Source organism: Ptychodera flava, chromosome 19 (assembly GCF_041260155.1).
Source record: "Ptychodera flava strain L36383 chromosome 19, AS_Pfla_20210202, whole genome shotgun sequence".
Classification (NCBI taxonomy): Eukaryota; Metazoa; Hemichordata; class Enteropneusta; family Ptychoderidae; genus Ptychodera; species Ptychodera flava.
The window spans coordinates 16,921,482-16,946,706 of NC_091946.1; the positions used below are offsets into that span (position 1 = coordinate 16,921,482).

The 25,225-nt window shown below is 37.7% G+C and overlaps 1 protein-coding gene across 6 annotated transcripts in view; it reads right to left on the bottom strand.

Annotated features, from left to right (window-relative positions):
- Window positions 1-5,366: 5,366 nt before the first annotated feature.
- The window catches only part of LOC139118732 (myelin-associated neurite-outgrowth inhibitor-like), a 28,609-nt gene continuing 8,750 nt past the window's right edge, over window positions 5,367-25,225 (bottom strand). For 2 of the 6 annotated variants that reach the window (XM_070682154.1, XM_070682152.1), the window contains exons 2-7: window positions 23,371-23,426; window positions 22,138-22,257; window positions 21,236-21,369; window positions 18,088-18,213; window positions 12,742-12,869; window positions 5,367-10,476 (exon numbers count right to left, since the gene is read on the bottom strand). In XM_070682154.1, coding sequence (XP_070538255.1) covers window positions 10,434-10,476; window positions 12,742-12,869; window positions 18,088-18,213; window positions 21,236-21,369; window positions 22,138-22,257; window positions 23,371-23,416 — 597 coding nt within the window. In that variant the 5' untranslated portion in view covers window positions 23,417-23,426 and the 3' untranslated portion in view covers window positions 5,367-10,433. Of the gene's footprint in view, window positions 10,477-12,563; window positions 12,870-18,057; window positions 18,214-21,235; window positions 21,370-22,137; window positions 22,258-23,370; window positions 23,427-25,225 lie in introns of those variants that run through there. The other 4 variants (XM_070682151.1, XM_070682150.1, XM_070682156.1 and 1 more) reach the window with 3 other exon arrangements.

Sequence of the window (25,225 nt, forward strand, 5' to 3'; positions counted from 1 at the left end):
CGAACTTACGCATCGTAACGATTCTGCGTAGTTTAAATTTTGATGATGCTCATAATACTTTATAAATAATGGGTTTCGCTCCTGTTATGAATGTATAACGCTAATAGAAATGCACCTCGTGTTTATGCCTTTATATAGAAGTCGACTTCACATTTGTGATATGATTGTATACGCTTTAAAAACGAACCAAATGTGTGTTCCACAGCGTTAACAAAGTTGTTTTTTGAAATAGTAACTCATACATGGCCGAAGAAAATATTTTAACTATGGGGTTTAAAGTTAAGAATTAAAATCTCAACGGAGTACCTATTTAAACGTTTTGTTTAAAGAACAAGACTACGGTTACGATTCTGTTTTAAGTATTTCAATTGTAGTCAATGTCTACATGTGTAGAAGAATCACATCAATGTTCTTGACAAAAGAAATTTGTGGGCAACATATTTGCGCTAAAGTACCTCTACTGAATTTTTAAATGCGTACTAGACATCTTCTGTATTATATTATTGTAGACTTTAGTTGTATTATACTACTTTGTAAGTTTTTACTCGAAACAGGAGTGCTCTATCTCTACAATCTCTTTAAACCTATCCTGGTACTCAGTGCAGTCGGAGAAACTCGGAGACTATCGTGCTTCCGACAAGGAGCTAGCAAAACTGCATTGTGTGATGTCTCTACCTACATCCTCTTATGTTTTATCATAGAAAGGAAGACTTACAACAGAAAAATTCAAATTACTTCTGACATCATACGGAATTGCAGGTGCATACGCAATGTTTTCCCGACGTTGACGTGAATTCGTCGGTCTGAAACATGCCGCCCAGTGGGCATGCGCAGTAAATGGTTGTAAAAAGTGTCGTCTGCGCCCTGCACCCAAATTGGTCAACATAGCGACTTGCCTCCGTCAGACTAATCTATCCTTGTTTGACCTTGGCTACTCTTGTATACATTTTGTCAAACTAATTAGTTTTACCACGGAAACTTTTGTTTTAGCCAAGATTGTGTTATATTCGGTGATAAGCTTACTATGCCAAAAACTGGACTGGATGATGATTACCACGTAATTGGACAGGTGCTGTCAACGACCCGCCACAGTGACATTATGAAAACTGGTAAGTATTAGTTAACGTTGATTTATACATTAATGAATGTCCCTCTCTCTTTCTTCTCAACCTCCTTCCGTCACCCCTTCTCTCTCTCTCTCTCTCTCTCTCTCTCTCTCTCTCTCTCTCTCTCTCTCTCTCTCTCTCTCTCTCTCTCTCTCTCTCTCTCTCATCACTGTAGTGCGCTCGAAAATATCGATTCGGAATCACTACTCCAATGTTGAAAGGAAAGTTCTTCGAGTTTTGACGTTCGCCAGTCTCACATATAGGGATTAGAGGAACTCGTTTGATGTTCGAAGCCTTCCTGTTAAGGTAAGTTACAGATTATTATGATAAATGGAAAGTTGAACGCATTTCCTATGGTATATTCGAACTGAGACAAGTCAATCAGGTGAGAACTTCCCCTGAATATAGGCCTATAAAACTTAATGGTGACCCTATTGGCAAACAGAGAGTGCCATCAAATTGCATACTGGCAAAGTTCATCAACGCTACATGTTGTAAAATGTTCTATCAACGAAATGGCATTTCTACAATTCTTATACAAGTGCGCATTGATGGCGAGAAGTGTGCAAGGGTAAAGGGATTTTCGAGAGTGAGTGTATCGGGCACCAGAGTATGGGGTCTGTGAGCATTGAATAGCCGTCACGGTTTTCTAAGTCTGGCATGGCGTCCAACATATCTATCTACCTACCTGCGTACCAACCAACCCGGACCGTCATCTATCTACCTACTATATTTTTGTTTTCTCCTTTCTTCGGGAAGTGGAAAACATTTGTTCCATTTCCGTTTGTACAACTGCCTTCGGCTGCCAGAACAAGTGTTACATTCGTGGCGTGAATGTTTTTCTTTCAAAAGTCCCCAACCCAACAAAATTAGGTAGTTCGCGCCTCGACAACGAAAGACTTAAACTTTGCTCGTACTTTCCCAAAGCAAACTTTCAACCATGCTCAAAAAGGTAAGACGATGAAAACTTTATTTTATTCCGAGAGCTTTAAAATAAACCCACACAAGCGGTAGCTGAGCAGAGAAAAGTGTTATACAAATTTGAGCGTCCAAATACTTGTGCGCATGCGCGAGGTACATTCTGCCTTCAACGAGACTTTCCTTTCAGTCCTTTTTCTATTCCTTCAACATATGTGACCTTTAGGGACTGGTCAGTTTCTTCAGCCTGGGGGGGGGGCGGTGGATTCATGGGGGGGGGTCACCCTGTTTTTGACTTTGGTGATAGGGGGGGTCACCATGTTTTTGAAATGCCCAATAGGGGGGGTCAGTGTGTTTTTGAATTTTGACACAGGCTCATCATTGCCTAAAATGCTAGTGTCAGCCACAAATTCATCATTCAGTTGTATTTTTCGGCGCGCCCTTCGGGCGCGTAACTTTAATAATCAGTCATATTTTTCAGCACGCCCAACTTTAACATATCAAGCATACATACATCAGAGATATCTGTATGTTCAATATTTTTCAGCGTGCTCTTCAAGCTCATTACTTTAATATATCATACATCTTCAGCATGCCCTTCAGGTGCATGACTTTAATATACAAGGCATATATATCAGAGATATCAGGATGTTTCATATTTTTTGGCGCGCCCTTCGGGCGCCATACTTTCAGAGATATCTTGATGTTTGCCAAGTGAAAGTGTACCATTATGAAATCTGCATTTCATATGAAAAGGATGACAAATTCCTGATACTTTTCTGTTCTCTCTGTGAGAATTCAGTATGAGAAAGCAACATGCACAAATATTTCACAATATATATTTGATACAGTCACTTATTTTAGAGATAGAAAAATGACAAGATATCTTTCCTTCTCATTGATGCAATTATTTTCCTTTGTTTCATAGGTTTTCTGTAGAAAGATGCTTTTTTATGAACAAAATAACAGTTAAAAAGGGCAGTTTTTGTCATTATTAGCTGTGCTTTTATGGTTTCAATGTTACACAAGAAAAGGTCCTCTCAGACACTGTACACATCAGATTTGGCTAAAAAAGCTCTCTATGGCTCCTCAGTAGATTTAATTGGATGGTTGGCAAGTCTTAACACCCATCAAGTTTTTGATTCACTGCTTTTTCCTCTTTGATATTAATGATTGACATCCATTTCTGTACAACAGTTCAGGACATCTGGTTAAGCAGAGAAAGTGTGAAATACATTCACAGCTCATTCAAAATACAGCTCATTCAAAATGTACTGTATTTAAACTTTAAGATTGACACTTTGAAATTCCTATCTTACAACTGACATGTCAACAATTTCACTAAAACATAGAATGACTATTTAAAATATAAATATATGTAAAATGTAAAATATATTATATATATATATATATATATATATATATATATATATATATATAATTTATGTCCATCTTTTGTTTTACCTTTGTCGCGCCCGGGGGGGGGTCACCCTGTTTTAGAAATTTGGAATAGGGGGGGGTCACCCTGTTTTCAAAATTTGGAATAGGGGGGGTCAGCCACTTTTTGATGTCGGCAAAAAATAATCCACCGCCCCCCCCCCAGGCCGAAGAAACTGACCAGTCCCTTACATGTAGCGGCATACCCTGTAATCTGCATTCACTGCATTTGAGTGTATTATTGGATGAAACCCTGTTTGTACATTTGTGGACCTCCTCGCATTGATTAGCTCTGCATGGCAGGGCTGTGTGTTCCCGGCGTTATGGCCTCCCACCACAGGTGACTTTCTAATCGGGCAGGTAAAATGAGAACATTACCTGTCCGACAGAAAATAAAATCGAGGAAGAGTACAGTGTGTGTAAGCGTTAGTTGTATTTTATAACATTTGACTTTCGAGGCATAATATCAGGGCTAGTTAGTTTTTGCCCGAGCGCGAGCAGGCAAAGTTACCAGCCCTGATGACTGGTTCCCATTTTCTATGAATTTCGAACACTGATGAGTATTGTTAACATGTTAGCTGGTTGTTGGTAAAGCATAGTTTTTTTCTCTGCCATCTGGCCTATTCAGTACTGTGGTAATATATGTGATGCGAGGCCATAACGCCGGGAACACACGGCCCTGCCATGCAGAGCTACGCATTGATCAGCGATGGCCTGTTCAGTTGTCTTGGGTTCTAGTATGTCTTCAGAAGCTGGGTTCTAGAAAAAAATGCACTCTTGAGAAAACAAGCAAGCAACAGAAGTGCGCATGATCTTGTTCGGCAGAAATATCGGGAAGTGCAAGCCTCGGCTATCATGTCCACAGATTCAATTCAGTGGTAGAGACCAGCAAGGAGACCCTGGACCCTCGGTAGCTATCATAACCTTAGATAGCGCCGCCAACGGCGAGAGGCGAAATTAGCACAGCGAACACTGCATGAAAACTCAATAATACTTACTGTATTTGCCTGGATTATTGCCTTATTATAGCTGAAGAGTGCATATACAGATGAATAAAGTCAGTAATCCATTGGTTTGTATTCAGCAAGCCTGTATTCATGTGGAACCATGTGAATTTCCGTGAATTACTCTATAATGCAGGCAACTTTATGGATTTATCTGTATTATTGCGTTTTCATGCAGTGGAAGCTTCGGGCCTCGACGTTGGCGATGCCATCCAACGGCAGTAGCAGCTCTAGGCACTTGGCAACCTCGCCACACTACATTTCTTTTCCTGAACTTTTAAAGGAAACTTTGTGCCGATTTTCACAATGGACTTTCAAACACAAATCTGAGGGCAATTTATCTCCTGGTGAAAGCAGTGCAATTTTAAGTCTGTTGTCAAAAAAGTATGGGCATAATTTTTCTTTAAGATGATAATGCAAAGATTCTATTTTTGAGGCTACCATAGGTCAAAAAAAAATCATTAGAATGGTGATTTTGGTTTTGTTATTTGATCTGGCCACAAAAGTCTTTCCTATTTGTCAATTAAACTTCTGCTGGTACATGTTTGTAAACCACCTAAGCCTTGCACATTGGCCTCATAAAGATATCTCATTCTTTACTGTCTGGATAATAATTTTGCACGAGTTTTAATCAACAATAACAAAGTCATGGATAGTTTGAGAATGGGAAATATTTATGGTAGTCTGCAAACACTCATGTAAACATTCAGTCTCCTCATATTGATTTCCAAGTCAAGACATCATTGAATTCAATATGCAAAATGTTGTCAGACAGGGGCCAATCACAAATAGTTATGCATACTAAAGTAACACACACTCATGAAAGAAAGCAATTCATTCGCTCTCTCAGACTCTGATTCAAACACAACACTGGCAATATTCAATGCACAAAGACAACAAATGCCCATACACAGTGTTCCTTTATTGAGTAATTTTTAGTTACATTGCAAGAATGTGTCAAATCGAAAACCAATAAAATATATATCCAAAAGGATACGATAACACCTGGTGTCCATGCTGCTAAACACACAGCTTTTAGACTTTTAGGTTTGGCAGAAATGGAGACACAACTTGTTATATGACTAGACTGCCTTTAGAAGGCCATTGGACAGGATTATTGTAAGAGTCCGATGTAGAAATTATACCAAAACATCGGTACATTGAAAATGGCAGAATCCAAATCCCGATAGGTTTTTTAATACAAAGCATCTTTTTATTTCTTTTAAATACTACAGCAATTCTACAAAAAAACATAATGGAATAATTTACAAGAAAGTGTTCTTTCTTTAGTGTCAGCCTCCGAACTAAGCTATAAAAATATTACACAACTGGGGGTAAAATACATGTGGTTTGTTTGTCAAATGACTCAGCTCTGATGGTGCACCTATGGGGACACTACAAAAGATTTCACATTTCATGATACGGCACCTATGGGCCTCAGTAGTTTGACCAAAGGGATTCCAACACTAGCTGCCACACTTCTGATAAACAGTGTGCTTTCTCAGACAATAACATTGATACAAAAGAACAAGAGATGAGGATGGACGTTTGACCAGAGTGGGCGAGGATAACATTTTTTGAGAAAAAACCATACGTACATTGAATTACGAGTGATTGTACAATTCCTTCATGCTTCCCTTAGCTCCCTTTGATTGAAGCCCCTTGCTCTGTGTTTCACAAACGAAATGTGAACACTACCTTTCATTTTAAAAATTCCTCAATGATGTCTCTTACTTTTTCTTTGGCAAACTGTATCAAACAAACCTTGTTTATGATTCAGGTTACTTCTCATGATATTCACAACTTTCTGGAAGACTACAGGAGAAGTTAATTTGCAAGAAACTAGAAACTGATTTCAAGACCTGGTTCAAGTGTCAATTTTGTAGTGTCCTAGGCTGGTAAATATTAATGATATGCTAGCCTATTCTACGAAATTTTGCAAAGAAAAAGGCTTACGCCTCAGGAGTCAAAATTTGTCCAACTTCTTGTGCTTATGTAGATTTGATTTGAAAAAGGGTGGGGGTGGGGGTTATATATGTTGTATCCATTTTCTTTGCTTGGAAGTGACGTAAAAAAATGTTATTACCAAAGAAACCCGGGCAGTCTTCTGATAAGCTTTTCTATGTTTCTGGATAAAAATGCCCTCCAAAAAGATAAGAGGATCAAAGTTAGGTGAAAGGCAGAATAAGTGCCTGATTATTTGTTCGACTCAAATATTTATAAGAAGGCAATGCCATCAAACACTGTCTATCTTACATTATCACATTATCAATAACAGTTTGCCAAAGATCGTCATCTCTTGGCCACCACTTTGTACTCACAGTAAACGGTTTTAGGGTTGCAGATTTTTAGTCCTTAAATGCTCATTCTGACAAACTCCCTCACACATATACACACAGCCTCAATCATCTATACTGTTGCGTTTTTCTTTCCTTCAAATTTGGCAGTTCCATGGTTTTTAAAAAAACACTCCACAAAGACAACACAGAAACATTGCAGTAATTTCAAACATTGGTCTAAATCAAAATGAACAATTTGGCAAATTGTGACAGAATTTTCTGAACCAACTACAATTATTTTCCCCCCACACATTTATTTAGGGATGGGATGCAATCTAGCTACCTTGTGAAAATCACCAATCATAGAATTTTTATTAGTTCAGCATTATATTGTGGAATAAAGGGGAGAACTGAATTGTGTTTGAAGGTAGAAGCATAGACCTACAATATCAGCTTTCATCAAAAATCATTTCATTTCAACCATCATCACACTTCGTATTAATGGTCTTACCTACTTACATATTGGAGATACACATTTTACAATTCATTAACCAATGTAACACAAAGCAAACATCAAGATATCAACTTTCCTCTCTGACAATGCTCTTTATGACCAAATTCATTACTTTGAAGTGTTTGTGTTCCCACTATTGAATACACATTCCAAATCAATTCCAGTGGGCATGTATAAATGCCAGCTCCACTCTGCAGGTGAGCCAGATACGCGGACGTGTAGCATGCATTAACCTTCTGAACCCCCATCCCCCTGTATAAGGGTCCTACTTTGCCATAGAAAACAACAGAATTGGGACAAACCATGGTGGTGAAAGGGTTAATACTTCTTGCAACTGTGCTATATTGAGGGAACTGTCAACAATGGAAAGGTATATCACACATATACAGTTAGGTAGAAAATTTGAATACTGGGTGTTTTAACATGTTTTAGGAGTGGATGGTGAAAATGAACTTTCTCCACGAACAACAAACAAATGAGTTGTAAAAGCTGCAAAAAGTTTATCTTCACACTGTTTTTTATCTTACGTGTATCATATAGATCTACTCTTTAGAAACACTGCCTGTAGATTCTGACTGGTCAATGCTGGAAGTACACAAATTAGCACGGCAATACAATCTCATGAGGCAAGACAGCTGATCCATGTTAACAGTCTGCATAATAATATGCTAATTGACCTTCACTACAAAAAATGCTACCAGTATGTAGCTTGCCCGTCAGAACCTACTGACTTCGAATGAAAGATCTGTTGCTCGAAGGCGCTCTCTAAGCTCTGTGAGGGGAGCTTAGAGAGCATCATAGAGAGCGACGAATCTTTCACTCTACTACTGACGGCGCATGGCCTGTTATAGTTTTGTTCCTGATGTTTGCTTTCCTTTTGCATTTCTTAATTCTACAAATATTATATGAGGGCAAAGACTCCTTGTTCCTTTGAGTATACTCTTCAGTAGAGCATGACGCAAAACACCAGCAATGGTGAACTGTTACGGTGTTTGCAAAGCAAGGTGATCTACCTTTGAATACAAATGGGTTCCTAAACTTGAGGAGGAGGGAGGGAGGGGTCTGTGGAGTTGGAGTACACATTGAGAAGGGGTTGCATGGACCTGAATTCAAGAAGAGAGGAACCGTGCAACTTTGAAAGAGTAACGGAAAGGATCTGAACCACAAGGAAGAATATTTGAATACAATGGTTGTTATGAAAAGTGGAAGCATGAAAAAATAATAAAACTGCCGTGCTTTATAAGCTTATAATTTGACAACATGAAAGCTGATGATAAAAATTGGTGTATGGATTACATCTGCCAATGATTATCTTTTTCTGTCCCACAACTTAGCCCTTTCTTTGTTTTAAAATTTGTAGTAGATTGTTAAGACAAGCCAAAACACTGAACATGGTCAAAATACCAACCTGATTGTACTTGCTTTAATAGATTAGAAGTTTCCTCAAATTTTGGCATGGATAAGTCAGGACGACACTGTCACAGCCCTAAAATAAGTTGTCTACATATGCCAATAGGATGACATTTTGTGTTCCGCGCAATAACAAACATTGGTTGTCTTGTTTTCAAATTCTGACAATGGTGCACTTCTTTTTATTTGCTGTGATCAGAAATTTGATTTAGATTGAATCAGTTTTGTTCCTTTTATGCTTCTGAGCCCTGTACAACGCAGTAAAAGGTATGCTCTAATCTGCCGTTCTGCATGGCTTCCCTTTGTTGAGAGAAAGGAGGTAAACATTGGTGACTAGCGCTAGATTTTGCATAGTACAAGCATAATTTAGACTATTTGACGTATGGTGATCAGAGTTGTCAATTCTTTCAGGAACTACTGATAAAAGATTCCATAAAATTATAAAAAAAAATTTCAATCAAAATTGTTGCTAGAAATTTCAATAACAGGCTTCGTATCTAAGGACTGAATGATAACGCTTCATCTGTCCTTTCTAAATGGGAAATTCTTTTGCCTTCCAGAATAATGTGGAACTACATTCAAATACACAGCATCAGGTCTGATTGCAAACTGAATGTGAAAAAAGGGAAGAAAAACTAGTTTGACGAGCAGGTTTCTTTCAGTCTACATTCACATCATGACCCTGCTAACACTGCCAGCCCTAACATGTTGTTTTTAGTATGATTGTACGAGAGCATATAACATCGTGCCTTCTGATTGGTCGTTTTGCGTATGTTGTTGTTCCTCTCTCAACATTGATAAAATAGTATTGTAATCACTTGTATAATATGTATCAATGTATTATTCCCAAAGGAATTGTACTCTCCCACTAGATAGCGTCATCTGAATATTGCATGATAGCCATTTCAAATTTCACATCGCATTGAGTTGATTAGTGGATATAATGCACATCCCACATCCCTCCATTTGGAACTCATCTTCTAGATTGTCTATCTATAAAATTTGAGATTGTGTACATATTTATCAATGATGGGCATAAAAATCCTCTTCTTGAACAGTAAGAGACATTGTACATGTACTTTAATATTGGGAGACCCTGTTTGTGGTTTGTTGTCCGTTTAAATAGAGTGTGCCTTCATGAGGCTGTAAAAACAAATTCTTTTGTTTTCAATTGTACTCATTCTCAATGTCACTGTTTATGATGTCAGCCTTCTCATTGTAGGTCAATGCTGTTGAACTTGCTTTTCTAGGACACTTGATCACCTTTGTCTTTCATAAGAGAAACTGGTAAGATGTGACCACAAGAGGGCGCTATTGTACACCCATGAATGTGCATCCCTCTTGCACTCATCCATTCAGATTTTCAAAATTTACTAAATACAGTGATCATGATTGTAATGTGACATCAACCTTCTCTCTTTAAAGTGAGAAACATTTGACCTGGTTTAGAGTGCACCACCCTGTCTATGAGTGTGTTTAAACTTACCAGAAAGTACAAGGCTGGAAATGGCAAAAAAGTTCACCTCTGTTGAGGTCACAAAAAAGGCAAGTCATTTAGAACTGCAGCGAACATACTGCCTTGAGTCAGACTCTACCTCAAAATTTTATCAATAAAAGATGAAACCCTCTGATAGGGCTTCAAAAAACTACAAAAATCTTGCATTTATCTAGGGTAAAGTTATCTCACATTTTGTAATCACCTTTTTTTTGTTTTTGTGTCTGAGGGGGGCCACAAAGTGAGTTTGTTTTCTTGTCTTCTGGGAATTCATTTCTCTTTGTAATATTTGGCCCCGGCTCCTTGATACTCCCTGAAAAAAACAAAGGAACCACGATGGGCATAAAGGCAGTACATTCATTTCGCAGTTCTGAACAACTTGTGAAAAAAAATGAAATAGGTTGCCCCCGCAGAGAAGCAAACAAACAGAAAACACAGAAAATGGCAGTAGTCAGAGGTTTAGTGTCCCCTGTAAGTTAGACACAAATATCATGGCCATAGTCAGAGTAGGATAATATGTCATAAAATAAAACAACAGAAACTAAAAAGAAAAGAAATAAGTCATATGGTCACACAGGCAGCATCACATTCTGTTAAACAGGTTTCTTGACATTTTAAGGAGTTGCGTTTTCATTTTCCTTCAAAAATATATTCTCAAAGCTTTCATTAAAGGGACAACAGCTGTATCTTTCGATATTTTGCTACTTTTGTCTGTTCTGTGAAAAGATTCTTGTTTCTTCGTCTTCTCCCTAAAGCTTTCGAAAACATAAAGTATTAGCATTGCCCACACTATCCATTTTGTATAATATTCAACATTTTTGTTGTTGTTGTTGTTGTTATTGTTGAGGAATGAATTCTGGTCGGGACTTAAATTCAATTGTCAACAATAAAATTGGACAATAGTCATTCACCTGAAAGCTGGCTATTTTGAAATGATTTTGGAATGGGGAAAAAGCAATTGTACATAAGAAACGAAACAGAAATACTTGTAAATGTATCGAAAGTTTCACCTCTTGTCCCGTTAACTCAGAGAGTTACAAGCTGTCCTTTGGATAACACATATACATGTACTCAGTAAAGTATATGTCTACACACTACACTTTTCAAGAATCCTTTCAAAGAATATAACCTGCCATGTTAACCACCCCCTTTCCCCCACCACCCCCAAGATCTGTACTCAATTGGACCATAGTTGTACCTTCCATGGTGTAATTTGACACATCGTGCAAAATGTGACTAATGATGTTCTTACCTACAAAAATAATCAGCTTGTCATTTTGACGCTTTTTAAGTACAGCAAATTTTATGAACCACAAGAAATTTCAAAAGCAGGTGATTTTGACCAAGATAATATTACTAGCTTTTTTCTTTCGTGATGGAACTCAGAAAGTGCTTGATGAAAGGCATTAGGAAATGCTTGAGAAAGGGACCCATCTTAGAAATTTTGCCAACACATACAGTTCAGATGTTCTTTTGTATGGAGAAACATAAGCAATTCATTTCATTATGAAATCTGCCATGTTTCTACCCTTTCCCTGCAATGGTTTGGCCCACTCGTAATATTTCCTCTGAAAGGGCTAGACCATAATACAGAAAAATAGGGTGAAAAGGTTTAGTTGGGCTAATTATTTTTACTTATAAAGTCAAAGAACTGTGCATGTCATCTATTGAATTCCATTTAGGCCCAACATAAATACATTGTGTTTTGAACAAATATCCTATTCACAAAATGATCTCACAGACATTCACACTAATAGACTCGCTGCAATTCAGTTTCGGACGATGTAAACCTATTCTAAAACCACTGTATTATGAAATAATATATTTTTGTTTTGTGGACCTCAAAACTTGAAGAGAACTTTCAAAAAAGTTACTACATGTAATTGTGTATCTTAGTATATCAATATTCTGAGCTGGGTTACAAAAAAAAGGCATGCAAATATCTGTTCAAAGGCTTTTTTGTTCTAAAACTGTGAGCATAAAATGTGGGACAGAGCACACGGCACGATTATGATGATGATGAAGTGAATACAGCATGAAATCTAACCTCGAGAGGTTTTCTCATTCAAGGGATTTAAGAATGGCTGGGGATCACATGAATTTCTAATATGCAAAGTGGAAGACTATAAAAATACAGACAGTCTATGGCAAAATGCAGGATACACAGTGTAGGGGGAGTTGTTTGCAGCCTTTTACACAAAATTTGCATTTTCTTTTCTGTCACTGAATAAATTCAAGGTACGTTTTAAAAAACGATAACAATAAAGTCCTGGCTCCCTTGAACAATCTCTTATTTTATTTTTTTCCCTCCTTTTTTGTACTCAAATCTTTCTTTGTTATGTCTTAATGTATGCATCTTGTGTCTTCCAGTAATGACATGTAGCTGTTCAATTTTTTGCATTTTATCTTTGATTGTTTGATGATTCACAGCTTTGTTAAGCATTTTGGCGTTTAGAGAGAGAGCAATCTGTGTCTGGGTAAGAACTAGACATTTTTTTGAAATTTCATTTTCCAATTCTGGAAGGCACGGATGTACTCTCGTTCAGGTACAGGTTTTGTTGTTTTGGCATTTTCTTACCACCAGTGGTATCCGAGTCGTGGTTGGTAGGGGGGATGGTACGGAGACGGATATGGGGCTGGTCGTTGCATGGCTGCCATGCTGAGAGCTGAACTGGCTGACATCCCACCTGGCATACCGCTTTCATACTGTAAAGAAAGATTGAAAACAGAATCATTAGACGTCTGGGCGTTTTTATTAACATCATCTTGTTTTGAAAGAAAGTAGACAGAAAAAAGGGATATAGGCAGTCGGGAAAGAGTGAACAGAAGTGCAGAACCAATTTCAGAACAGCAAACTGGTTCAGATGCCTAAATGTTTTGCCAATCATGAAATTGAAACATATAATGCCCTATGAATGGACCCTTTCACCACACCATGGTTTGGCCGTAACCCATTGTTACCAATATTAGCATGGACTTGTTTACAGGGAACTGGGGATAACCATGTGAAATTTGTCCTTGCAATCATATTGAGCCTTTGAGTACTGTAATTTTTCCCACAAAATTTTACTGCAACATTTTACCACTTTTTATGAATTTTTCTGCAATTTTTTTGAAAATTTTGGCCAAAATGGACATCGCATGTAAATGGCTATGGTTTTTATCAGAATTTTGGCAAAATCTGAAGACAGTTGACTTGGGTATATATTCATGAAGGTGACAAAATTTGAATGTGCCCTTCAAAGGGTTAAATTATAAATGTTTTCTATAAAGAGAAGTCCTTGCTACTAAAACTATCACTTGAAATTTTGGAAAATATTTTATCCACGAAGATCACATTAAAACTTTTCAATGGTTACATCTTCTAAATCATTTTCAATTTTACAGAGACCAAAATATCTATGTTATACATATAGATTAATATAATGGGTGATGAGGTAGACTGCAATTTCTCACCAAAATATGCAGTGAATATTCATCAAAATAAAACTGGGAGTTGATTAACCCTTTCACCACCATGGTTTGTCCCAAATCCATTGTTTTCTACGGTAAAGTTGGACCTGTACACAGGGAACTGGGGGTGAAAGGGTTAAGGAATAGGTGCCTAAAACCTATTCAAATATTTGTATGAAAGACTAATATCTAAACTGTTTGCTCAAATCTCTCAGCACAAGCACATGAAGCCTGTCATGGATGGCTATGTTTCAGCAAATTTATGATGGCTTTAGTTTTATTCAAAACAAAAATGAATTTTGAAGATTATGTGTAAAATTCTGAGATAGGACAGTTAAGATACCATGACAAAAATCCATCAAAACTGCGATATTTTGTAATGGTAGGGCAGGATCTATTTATAGGTGAGTATGAGTGAGGATGAAAGGTTATAAAAGTGTTTTTGCATGTTTCATGTGTGTTTGTTGTCTAGAGAGTAGACTAGAGATGACGCATGCAAACAACCAAAAAATAGAATTTCACCTTTTAACCACCATGATCTACTACATATTTTATAATATGATAGCATGACTTATTTACAGAGAAAAGCGAATGAGAGGGTTATAAAAATTGGTGAAAGTTGAGGGGAAAATGCTTTTGTAATTTGGTGAATTGGCAGAATGACTGTTCAGAGAACTCAAAGTCTATAAAAAATGTTATATAACCCATCACAGTTACACATTACAAACTGAAAGTTCCAAAATTGTTTATAATCCTGGCATGTCTACTGTATTTCTACCTGCTTTGCCTATGCAGTTCAACAAATCAATGGCAATTGATTGAAGTTTGGTTTGATTGGGGTATGTTTGAATGCAATCACCTAAAAATGGCATAATGTTACTGCCACAGTTCTTTTAGCAAGGAAATGTTGGTCTATGAGCAAGCCTTTCAAATCATTTTTTAATGTTTTTTTTTGGGGGGAGGGGGGTGGGGAAGGATGATCTGAGAGTTTTTATAACAAGTACAGTAATTGCACAGTAGGAGTAGGGTCAGGACTTCCCAAGAAGGGACTAATAACGCTACGTAAATATGAATGGGACATTTTCTCTTTCACAACTTCTCTGCATTATAAATTGCCATATTCTCTCACAAATAATTTTAGTCCAATAACACTACAGTAGTATCTTTCCCTCTCTGTCTTGACCAACGGTAGACCAGGATGAAAAATGGTGCAAAATGCTTTAAAACAATGACAGAAAATGAAATATTGATACCAGGAAAAATACAATTCTACAGGGACTTGTTTTTTTAAGTCACATTCTTTGGCTAGTTTGTTTTTTTAAGGCAAAAAATTTGAAATATCGTCTTAAAACCAAACATGACTTTTAAACTCAATCTACTATATTACAAAATATTAAATAGGCCCTGACATTGCTATACACTAGATTGAAGTTGATATATTTCCAGTAAGTAGCATAAATTTGGTTAGTTCTTTTGTCATCAGTGTTCCAGCTAAGGCTTATTTGCATGCTATTTGCGCAGTGTCTCCGACTACCCTCACAGGGGAATTTCATGTTTTGTGCAATTTTAGTTCCAGTCATTTCAATCGGTATTAGTTTTGGTAACGATAAACATCACTACTTGGGGCGAAATCTGCAATCTCAGTGCCGATTTTACTTTTGCATTTTGAGTTTCAGCTGCGCAGTTGCTACCAACACACGGTACAAATACATGTTTAGGGTACCATGTGACTACTTGACCCGATTTACGTAATTTGATAAATTAGCATAATATACAGAAGACGCAACATGGCTGCCTCTATGGTCGCTGTGCCCTTTAAGCACTGAAACCTAAGTTGTGCACCCACTCAAAACCTTAGCCTTAACTCTGTCTGTCATACATTATATTTGTAAGCTTCGTTGAAGGGGTCTTGTAAATGTCTATTTTAAGATGTCATGCAATGCAGCAAAATTCCTGGCTGCCCAAAAACTCAAAATAGATAACATTTATATCCAAAAAGATTGTGACTTTGTCCCTTTAGGACCACTAGAGCACCATGAAAATGATATCTTTCTGAGACCGAATTCATCTATTAATACATGCACAGATATAATTGAAGGTTGTTACCAACAGTGAGCATATACAGACCATAATTATCTTAACCTGTTTTTAGCTCATGTTAGCTATAAAAATTGCACATTAAATATGGGCTTTCGAACGTGTTGTAACTAAAATATTCCTTGAAATTTATGTTTGAAGTATTACCTGGACCCACTGGCAAATGCTGAATTGTGAATACAATGCTACAAATTCAAGTGCTCATGGTTTTGTTGTCATAACTTTGACCAGAAGACCAGTGTTCGCGGTGACTTTTTTCTCCTCGCGTACGGCATACGCATTAGTCTGCTAAAATTGCGTAATGGCTGGATTTGAGTGCGTAATTTCACTTCCACACTCGATTGATGAAAAAACTGACTGCAAAATACAATGTGCCGTTGAATAAACCTACACTACATATTCGGATTGTACGATGTAACATTATTTTAATGAAAACAGTTTAACGAACAACTTGAACAATGTTGAAACGTAACAGCGAAGGGTATACATGTGACCGTCAAAATACATCGGGCAACCCAAAAGTTAGAGTTATGGCAGCTTATCCAGACGGTTTGTGACGTTTCGGCACCAAGTCGTTTCAGCCCAAGACGTTTCGGTCTTCCAATATCAGGCCCCAAGTCGTTTCGGCACCGCAACCCAAGACGTTTCGGCACCGCTGAAGGCTACCTGTGGGAACTAGTGCTGGAGCGTAATGTTACAAATCAAAGTACTAAAAAGTATAGTGTCAACTAATATTCACGTACATGCTTTAATCTTTGTGAGAACATGGGAAGAGACCGTAAGAAAAAACTTCATATCATTTTCAAATCTGTGACACAAGTTTATCGATATCAATAGCCGCCGACACGGCAAAAGTTTGAAAGCGGTGACGAAACAGCACGGCAAAATTCACACAAAATGCACATAAAGTACTGGTCAGAACGCAAAGGTCACGCTTACGAATATGACGGATCAGTCTATTACTTAATAGTTTGAAAAAAAATCGAAATACAGATGCCGAAACGTCTTGGGTTGCGGTGCCGAAGTGACTTGGGGCCGGAAATTGAGAGGCCGAAACGACTGGGTGGCTGAACAACCAGTTACCATCCAGACACTTCTGCAGTGTTCAAAATTTATCGGGATTCCGACGAGCTCTACCGATGAACCATTTTTTTCACGGACTCGTAGAGCAAAGTTGAAAGAAAACAGATTTGTCTGCTTCGACGCCATGCTGCATGTGTGCTTGATCAAAATTTGGGAACAGCGAGACGCGATGATCGTGCACGGTTGGCATTTATATAATTTGTCACAACATTTCTGTCAATCACTCACTTTCAGAAACTATCGCTCGCCTGAAAATTAGCAACGTAATTCATAGGCACAGCTGACATGATAACGTGCCTAACGTGATAACGTGTAGACTACGATGCCGATTTTTCAGACAACGCCCAGAGAATCTGAAACTTTCCACACAAAATGAGTGATTGACAGAAATGTGTTGCAACAAATTTCGTCTGGTTGTCGCCTAAGCTCAGTCGTGGGGAGTGCTTTCGATGTTATGCTTTGCGTATAGAAAACGCATAACGATGAAAAAATGCGTAGAGAGTCAATTTCAATGCGTAAATACGCACGATTTTTGCGTAAACGCGAACTCTGGAAGACTGTTGTGTAACAGAATGAAAAGCTAAACATGTTGCTCTATTGCCTTATCATTGCAAGCGATTCTGTTGGTAACATCCTTCTCGATTTTAAGTCCTGTAATTATTTGTTCTTTCACATACATCATGTCTGTCCCGTCAAACTCTTAATATCGCAGCAGGTTGAAACTGACCACTATTTCATATTTCACACAAGAAATTTAAATTCCAACAAACTGGGAATCAGAAATTACAAACAAAAAACTGTGATTGAGAAAAACAAGACATAAATGAATGTCTTTTGGAAAACAGACAAACAGAAATCAAGGAGAAAGAAACTACTTTAAGACAGACTGAATAACTTTACAAACTTTTGAAAATATTGATAAAGGAAGTAAGATTTTGAAACTAATGTACCCTCCAAATACTCTTTTATCTGCCTACCAACAACATGTTTATGAAATGGTTAGACCAAATATGACAAAAACTGTTCCATTACACAAGAAACATGGGGTTGGAAGTGCAAAAGTCACAGGACATTACTCAACACAAGTGTTTTAACAAAAGGAAGGGAAAATAAAAGGTGCTTTTCTAAATGTTAGTCTAGTTTTTTGTTTAAACGACTAGAATTTTAGAAGGCATTTTCTCTACAAGTGAGTGAATTTTAATGACAAACTGGGTTTTTTTATTATTACTACTGGCTTTGCTGTGATAGGAGAAACCCTTACAGGACGACCTGGCACATAAACAGTCCTTACTGGCTGTTGCACTACTGTGGTGTGATGGATCACCGGGGAGGGGCTGTACTGTGGCGTATACTGCACCATTGATGACGGGTACGTCGCCTGTGGTGTCACATACTGTGGTGTACCAAGATGAGGTGGCTGCGATAGAACAGAAGGAATGAATACTGTTAGCTGGCATGAAGTGGTGTTCCCATATACAAGCTACAGCAATAGCTTCATATCATACATAGTATAGAAATAACGGACAACGCGCTGACCATTAACGTTTATTTATGGGCAAGGGCGAGAGGAAAGCCAAAAATTGACGGGCGAGGCTTGCCAAGCCCGTTAATTTGGCTGTCCTCTCGCCCGCGCCAATAAATAAATGTTAATTGTCAGCGCGGAGTCTGTTATTTCAATTATATTATCAACGAACCCTGAAAAAACGTCAAAATTTATGAAAATTTCCCCTGCGAACGATGACGGGGCCCCAGAACCTGTCAGTGAATAGTGCACGCGCTGCAAATATTTTGCAAATCCGGAGATTTTTTTGAAAAACAGCGTCTAAACATGGCCCACAAGTGCTCCATTTTATTTTGTGGTTGATTATGATCTTTGTACAAATCACAATTTTTGTTTTAGCTGTAAAGTTACTGTATGTTTACGATATTATTCATATTCAGGGGCATGAAACCAAACCATTACTGTGTATTTGTGGGCAGTCACGTGGTTCAGCTAGACCAATTAAAATGCAATGGATAGGGCATGGTAATACAATTACTGGTATTGGTCATTGAAAATATTTGTTCTAAAATATTTTTTCTCACTTACAGAAGAAATTTCTTTTGAGATTCTGATTTTACCAATTTCATGAATTTTTCTCAATTTTTTTGATAATTTTGGACCAAATGGTCATCACATTTCATTGGCTACAGTGTTTTATCAAAACTTTTGCAAAAATCTGAAAAAAAATTGACTGGGTATATTTTATAAAGGTGACAAAAATTGCCTTTGGCATTCAGAGGGTTAATAGTTATCATGAGAGATTTTAACTCCAAAGTTAGCTGCATACATATAAAGCTGAAATATTTGTCCTAACCTGTTACCCAACTCTGTTTTTTTCATAATAATTTCTGTGAGGCTCAAACTACTTAGCATTTTGAATCCATTAAGAGCACTATATGTATGAAGACTCACGACTTTCATTTTTTTTTCTACAGGGACAGTATAAATGTACTTCGTTACCGTTTCATAACACTATTAATAGCATCATGTCCAAGCAAGAACCCACAACTAAAGCTTATTAAACACTCCCCTTTCAATAGAGATCGTCAGGAGTGAATAATCTTATCAAGAAAACCACCTCTCAAGTACATATGGTAAAACACACATGACTTTTTCTAGCAAGTTCATAGTATCAGCATTTTTGTTCAGGGCAGTACCGTAAAATTCCCAATTTGAGGCCGCACCTCTAATTGAAGCCGCACCCTGACTTTGAAACATTGTCTTGGCTCATTGTTTGCCCATTTGGGGTTTTTGAATTGTACCATAATAGAAGCCGCACCCCTTCTCTGAGCCCATGAAACAATGCATGCTGAAATTCACACCAGCTGGCTTGCAATGCGTCATTGACTTGTGCTAATGATTGACAGGTGTCTTTCTTACAGAAAAAATACACAATAAAAAGTTCCTTTTTAACACTTCTACCATTGTGCATTTTGTCAATGATAGTAACAAAAGTACAAACAATGCCCCATGTATCGGTACGTTTGTGTGTATGTTTGAACACGGCCGAAGTTTTTGTCAGTGTGGTAAACACCGCCATAGTCAATACCTGATGCAACAATTTTGAAGCAACGGTGTTTGTGTACAAGTTAAAATAGTTGAGAGATTGAGATACCATGTTTCAAATACGTAGTTTTCATTCAATACCCACGTACCCTTACCGGTGCCTGACGTACAACACCACCACCTGCATCATATTGCCATAATGAACTGCCATGCCTATACTGTACTGTGGCTGTTGAATGACCATGGTGGTGCGTATAAGCTTGTAAACGTTCCGTTTTTGATCATGAGAAAATAAAATTTGACCGCAAATAGTTCACAAAAACATGGCAGTAAAGTTACCAAAGGTCATTCACTTGCCTTTATTGCACTATTCGAGTACGAGCCACCGGTTCGGCAACACAAGACGGCTGTAAATCAAGGGGACCCATCTGCAGTGGACGCTTAATTTATGCTAATTTTATGCACGATTTTTTTTCAACACCATTTGATCTTCTATTGCTTTCAAAATCGACTTACACGTCCAAAGAAATTGATTGTACAATCTCTGAGTACAGAAGTGACATTTTTGTGAAATTTCAGCGTCCAAAAACCCCTTGAAACCACTTGAAACAAAGACATCATGCCTGTTGCTTATCAACATGGCCGACCTTAGTGAGACTATTCTATTTAGAGGACGGGGGTGACCAGGGTCAGAGAATCAAGAAAGTGCTGGAAAAACGTGTCATTTTCCTTACGATGCTGTCAAGGGAACTCCAGTTTCCCATTGTTTTAACATCTTTTAATAGTTTCCTTATTATCTAAAAGAATTTTACCAAGTTTAACGACCAAATACACTCTCCTAACGTTTCTATATTGGAGTTACACTAGGGTAGGGACTTTTTATGCGGGTAATTTATTCACGCATTGGTACTAATTTGCATAACAACAGCGATTGCCCCTGCAATGCTTGGTGAGCATTGAGAAAAATATCGAAACACAGGAAATGTACGTAATTGAAGCCGCACCATGACTTCAGTGCGTGGTCCCAGGGGTCCCTCAAAAATGTTTCTAATACAAGCCGCGCTTCAATGGGAATTTTACGTTACTTTCATTAACTTTACTGCCGCTCCCCTTGGTTTATCAATTTCATCATATTATGTGAAATCAGGTACAGAACATCCAATACTCATGCTCATGTGCATGTATATAGGAGTTGGTGCACATATAGGAACCTGTTGGACCTCAAAGATGCAGCTCTGATTTCAAGTTCAAGGCAACATGACACATTCAGATTTCACACGGTAAGTATTGGTAAATGTAGGAACTGGCAGCTGAGCTACAGCAACCTAGTGTACTTCATCGTATGCTTCTACCGCAATTGTGGCAAATAAAAACACACAGAAAAATCTACCTGGTAAGTGTACGTAGGAGTTGGCGTGTACGGTGGCGGGGCACCTGCTGGAGTTGGCGCTTGGCTGTAGGTTGGCGCACCTGTCTTGAACAGAGGTTGATGTAGACTAGATTGGCCCTGTGGCATGTATGTACCTAGCAATCAAACAAGAGAGTAGGGGGGAGTTAACCTACACCACAGACAACAATTCGGAATTCAGACTAACTTACATGCATCTCCATAGATTCTCAAAATGTGTTGTTGATGAGATTACATGCAACAGAAACATTAATACCGCCTGATATTAAATGCAAGATAGAGACATTATCTGGTAACTAGTACATTAGGCCAAAAATATATTTGTTTCTGGTTCTTGACATTCAGCAAAAGTGATGCGATGATGCAATTTTCTTTTCTTTTTTTTTCTCTTTTTTTTTTAAGTTCTAACAATGCTAGTTTGGCACTATTGATGCAAAAGTTATCATCTTTTATCACTGGCTACAAAATACTTCCATTTTCTTTTAGGATTTTTGGACATGCATCATAACAACTTTGAATTGAAGCCGGCCACCACACAAAATTCTCACTAGCCAAGAATTTTTACATGGAAAAAGACATGATGCGCAGGTCCTGAAATGACGTATGCGCTGACCACAAATCTTTTTTTTGGCCTTATCTGTTGACTGGGACATGTGGTACCATTGGGCAAAAACTGAAAACAACAACACCATGATTCAGACATACCAGCTCATATTTCTCTTAACAATTCTAACATTTCTCCCCATTTTAAAAGTAACTTTAAGCAGAAGCATGTCAACTGAAGGAATTCACTGCAATGTGACCTCTGACCCTGGCACACTATTGACTGACATGCTGCGCATGTGTGTGTGTGCATGCCAGCCTTTCCTTCCCAGAGCACTCACCCGTTGATGCCGGAGTTGTGTAAGGGTAACTTGAGCTGGCCCCGGGAATCACATTGGGATTGAAACTCAGACCCGAGGAGTGTGACCCTGCACTACCTGGGGGTGGTGCATATGAAGGGCCTGTAGAGAAGGAAAAAAAAACATTAACCTTCCTGTGTCTGACATCTTGCCATGACACTACATGAATGTGACATTATGGTATTCACATTTTACTACATGTGTATGATGGTAAAACTGAAACACATACACTGTACATGCAATTCAAAACACAAACATTAATGAGTACTACAATCAAATACCGAAATACATGCACAATTACATTGAACAACAAAGTCCATGTACAAATTGAATGCTTGGATTAAAGTTTGTTGAAGTCGTATTTCCAAGCAATAGATGGTATACCTCATCAACTCTGTGCACATGCATTTTCTGTGTAATCCAAATGTGCAGGTAAAACACATTGAACAGAAATGTTTTGGACTGTCATATTTATCCATTGTTACATGAACAGGAGCGTGTCAGACCACTACTGTACCCTCGAAGACAACATTCTCGTGAAACAGCACAGATGTCACAAGATTCTGATTTGAGGGTGCAATTATTCAATGTTGTGTATTCTGTTTTGCGGTTTTGTAATATTCCTGTGTCTTGGAAAACCAGTTAATTGGACAGTATTACATGTACTGAGGTATCAGAATGTAAGGTTCATATATGTTTCACTTTCATGTCCCCCAAAGTTCAGAGTTACTCATTCCCACCTGCCTGTACACTGACGCTTACAGTTCGAAAACCAATGTCAAGGTCAATAGTTCAAGACCAAATCTCTTGGCTGACATAAGTTAATCTAAGCGCATTATTTACATAGCAGTACATAAGATAGCATCATTGTACTATTGCCAGTACAGTTGGAGACCACAGCATAATTTTGCTCATACCAGATGGTTTCTTCCTGTGTTCTGTACAATTTTTGAAGTGTAAGTGTTTGCCATGATTACAAATTGATTTTACTGATTCCTAGAAAAAACCAATTTCATTCCATTTCATTTCACTGTACCACACTAACAATTACCATTTTCCATTGTAGGCAAAGAAATTGAAAGACCACACACAGGGAAAATCTCCCTGTCAAATTATTAAATTAGACAAATTCTTGGTGTGTATCATTGCGCAATGTCCTTGTACCAAGTTTGATTTACATTAGTCACGGCAAGCTGAAGAAACAGTTACACTTACCATTGCCAGGGTAACCCCCAGGAGTTTGTTGATATGATGGATTCATAGAAATTGATCTAAAAAAAAATGAAAATAAAATTATGAATAATTTGGTATATGTACCAGTAAATATTGTCATTATTGACAAATCAAATTTAATTCATTGAGCTTGATCTGAAAAAAGAAAGAATTATCATGAATAACTCTAGGATATACATGTACATGTACACATAAGAGTCCATGTGATTTGTAGAAATAGTACAGTGATATACATGTACCAGTACTTGTGGGGCTCGTTTTGAACATATCAAAAACTAATACACATACACGATTCCTGTAGTAAACAACTTAATGGTATAACTTGCAATGGTTTCAAAATGGTGCACTACAAATACAAATTTAATTTGGAAGAAAAATTCTGCTTTTCTAAAGAGAACACTGGTTTACACACAACACTGAACACCATGGCCTTGACCTTCATCTGCACTGAGTTCAAGTTGAAATCTTGCTATTTTTGGGCATTTCCTTTCTATTCTGTATCACTGGCTAAGCATGACCTCCACGTCTGATACATCCCTATAATTGTATGCATTCACTACAATATTTGATTCTCAACCTTATTTGAAAAGATTCGCAGCATACATGTGTACATCTGCTCTTTTTTTACCTCCATGCACTAGACCAATGTCTACCAAGGCAATTTTACGATTGAAGCTGAAAGCAGAACTAGCATAAAAATGCATCGGAGCAGACCATTTAGATTTGATGATTTGGTTGGACTCACACGCACTTCACAATTCAATTCAGAGTAGTGCGAAAATAGGAAATTATTCACCCTTTAAGTGCGCAAACCAAGAATGCAACACCTTTACAAGTAAACTGGCTTTCAAATGCATTATGGAGTTTACAGAGGATTTACTTTTTATCATGGTTAGTCTTTTTGAAACCTGGTATGACATGTATATACATAATACATTATTCCACTTACATGAATGACATTGTATTGGCCATTGGATAAGAGGCATTAGATATATTTTGCTGATCAGTGATTGATGTTTTTGAAAATTATCGTTTTTTTTTCCACTTCTTTAACTATGCAAGCATCCAACTAATACCAGTATCAGCTCTACCGCTCACTCATTGCATATCTATGACCCGTTGTCATGGCACCAATAATTCACTTGAGTAATGACACCCATGAGGTTTGGATCTGACAGTCAAATTACTTCAACACAGTAACTGCTGGGCACTTTCTAACTTTTGTCAGAAATTCAAATTTTTTGAATTCACTCAAATGCTCAACATACTGTATTGTATGAGTGATAGAATGCATATTATGTAGCTGTCAATTTTGCTAAGAATATGAGACAGGACCTTATGATCGATATTGAAAATAAAACAAAATTGTGTACATTTATACATATACAAAGAGCCATATTGGGAGTCATACTGCAAAATAACTCTGATCCTGACTGTACATCATACAGATCTCTTTGTTTACAAGGCTATACCGGCATAACACTGTACACTTGTATATGACATGAGCTGCTGCTGACAGATGTGTCTGTCCATCTTTTGCCTGTTTATCCTCCACATTTGTAGCCTGTTGCCTTCAATGTGTGGATTTTCAATCTTTTTGGTTTATCAGCCACCATTTTCATCAATCCCGTCAGTGTTATTTTATGAATCTTGTGAAATATTTAATGCTGGCAGAGTGACATCGGTTAGAACCAGCTCTATTAACATGCAAAATGTGTTTACCAACTGAAAACTATTATCATTGCTGACATCACAGTCTGGCTGTGCTCACATGCTATTTCTTCCTCTTTTAATACATTGCAACACAATACCGATTTTTCATACCTGCAAGGCAAAG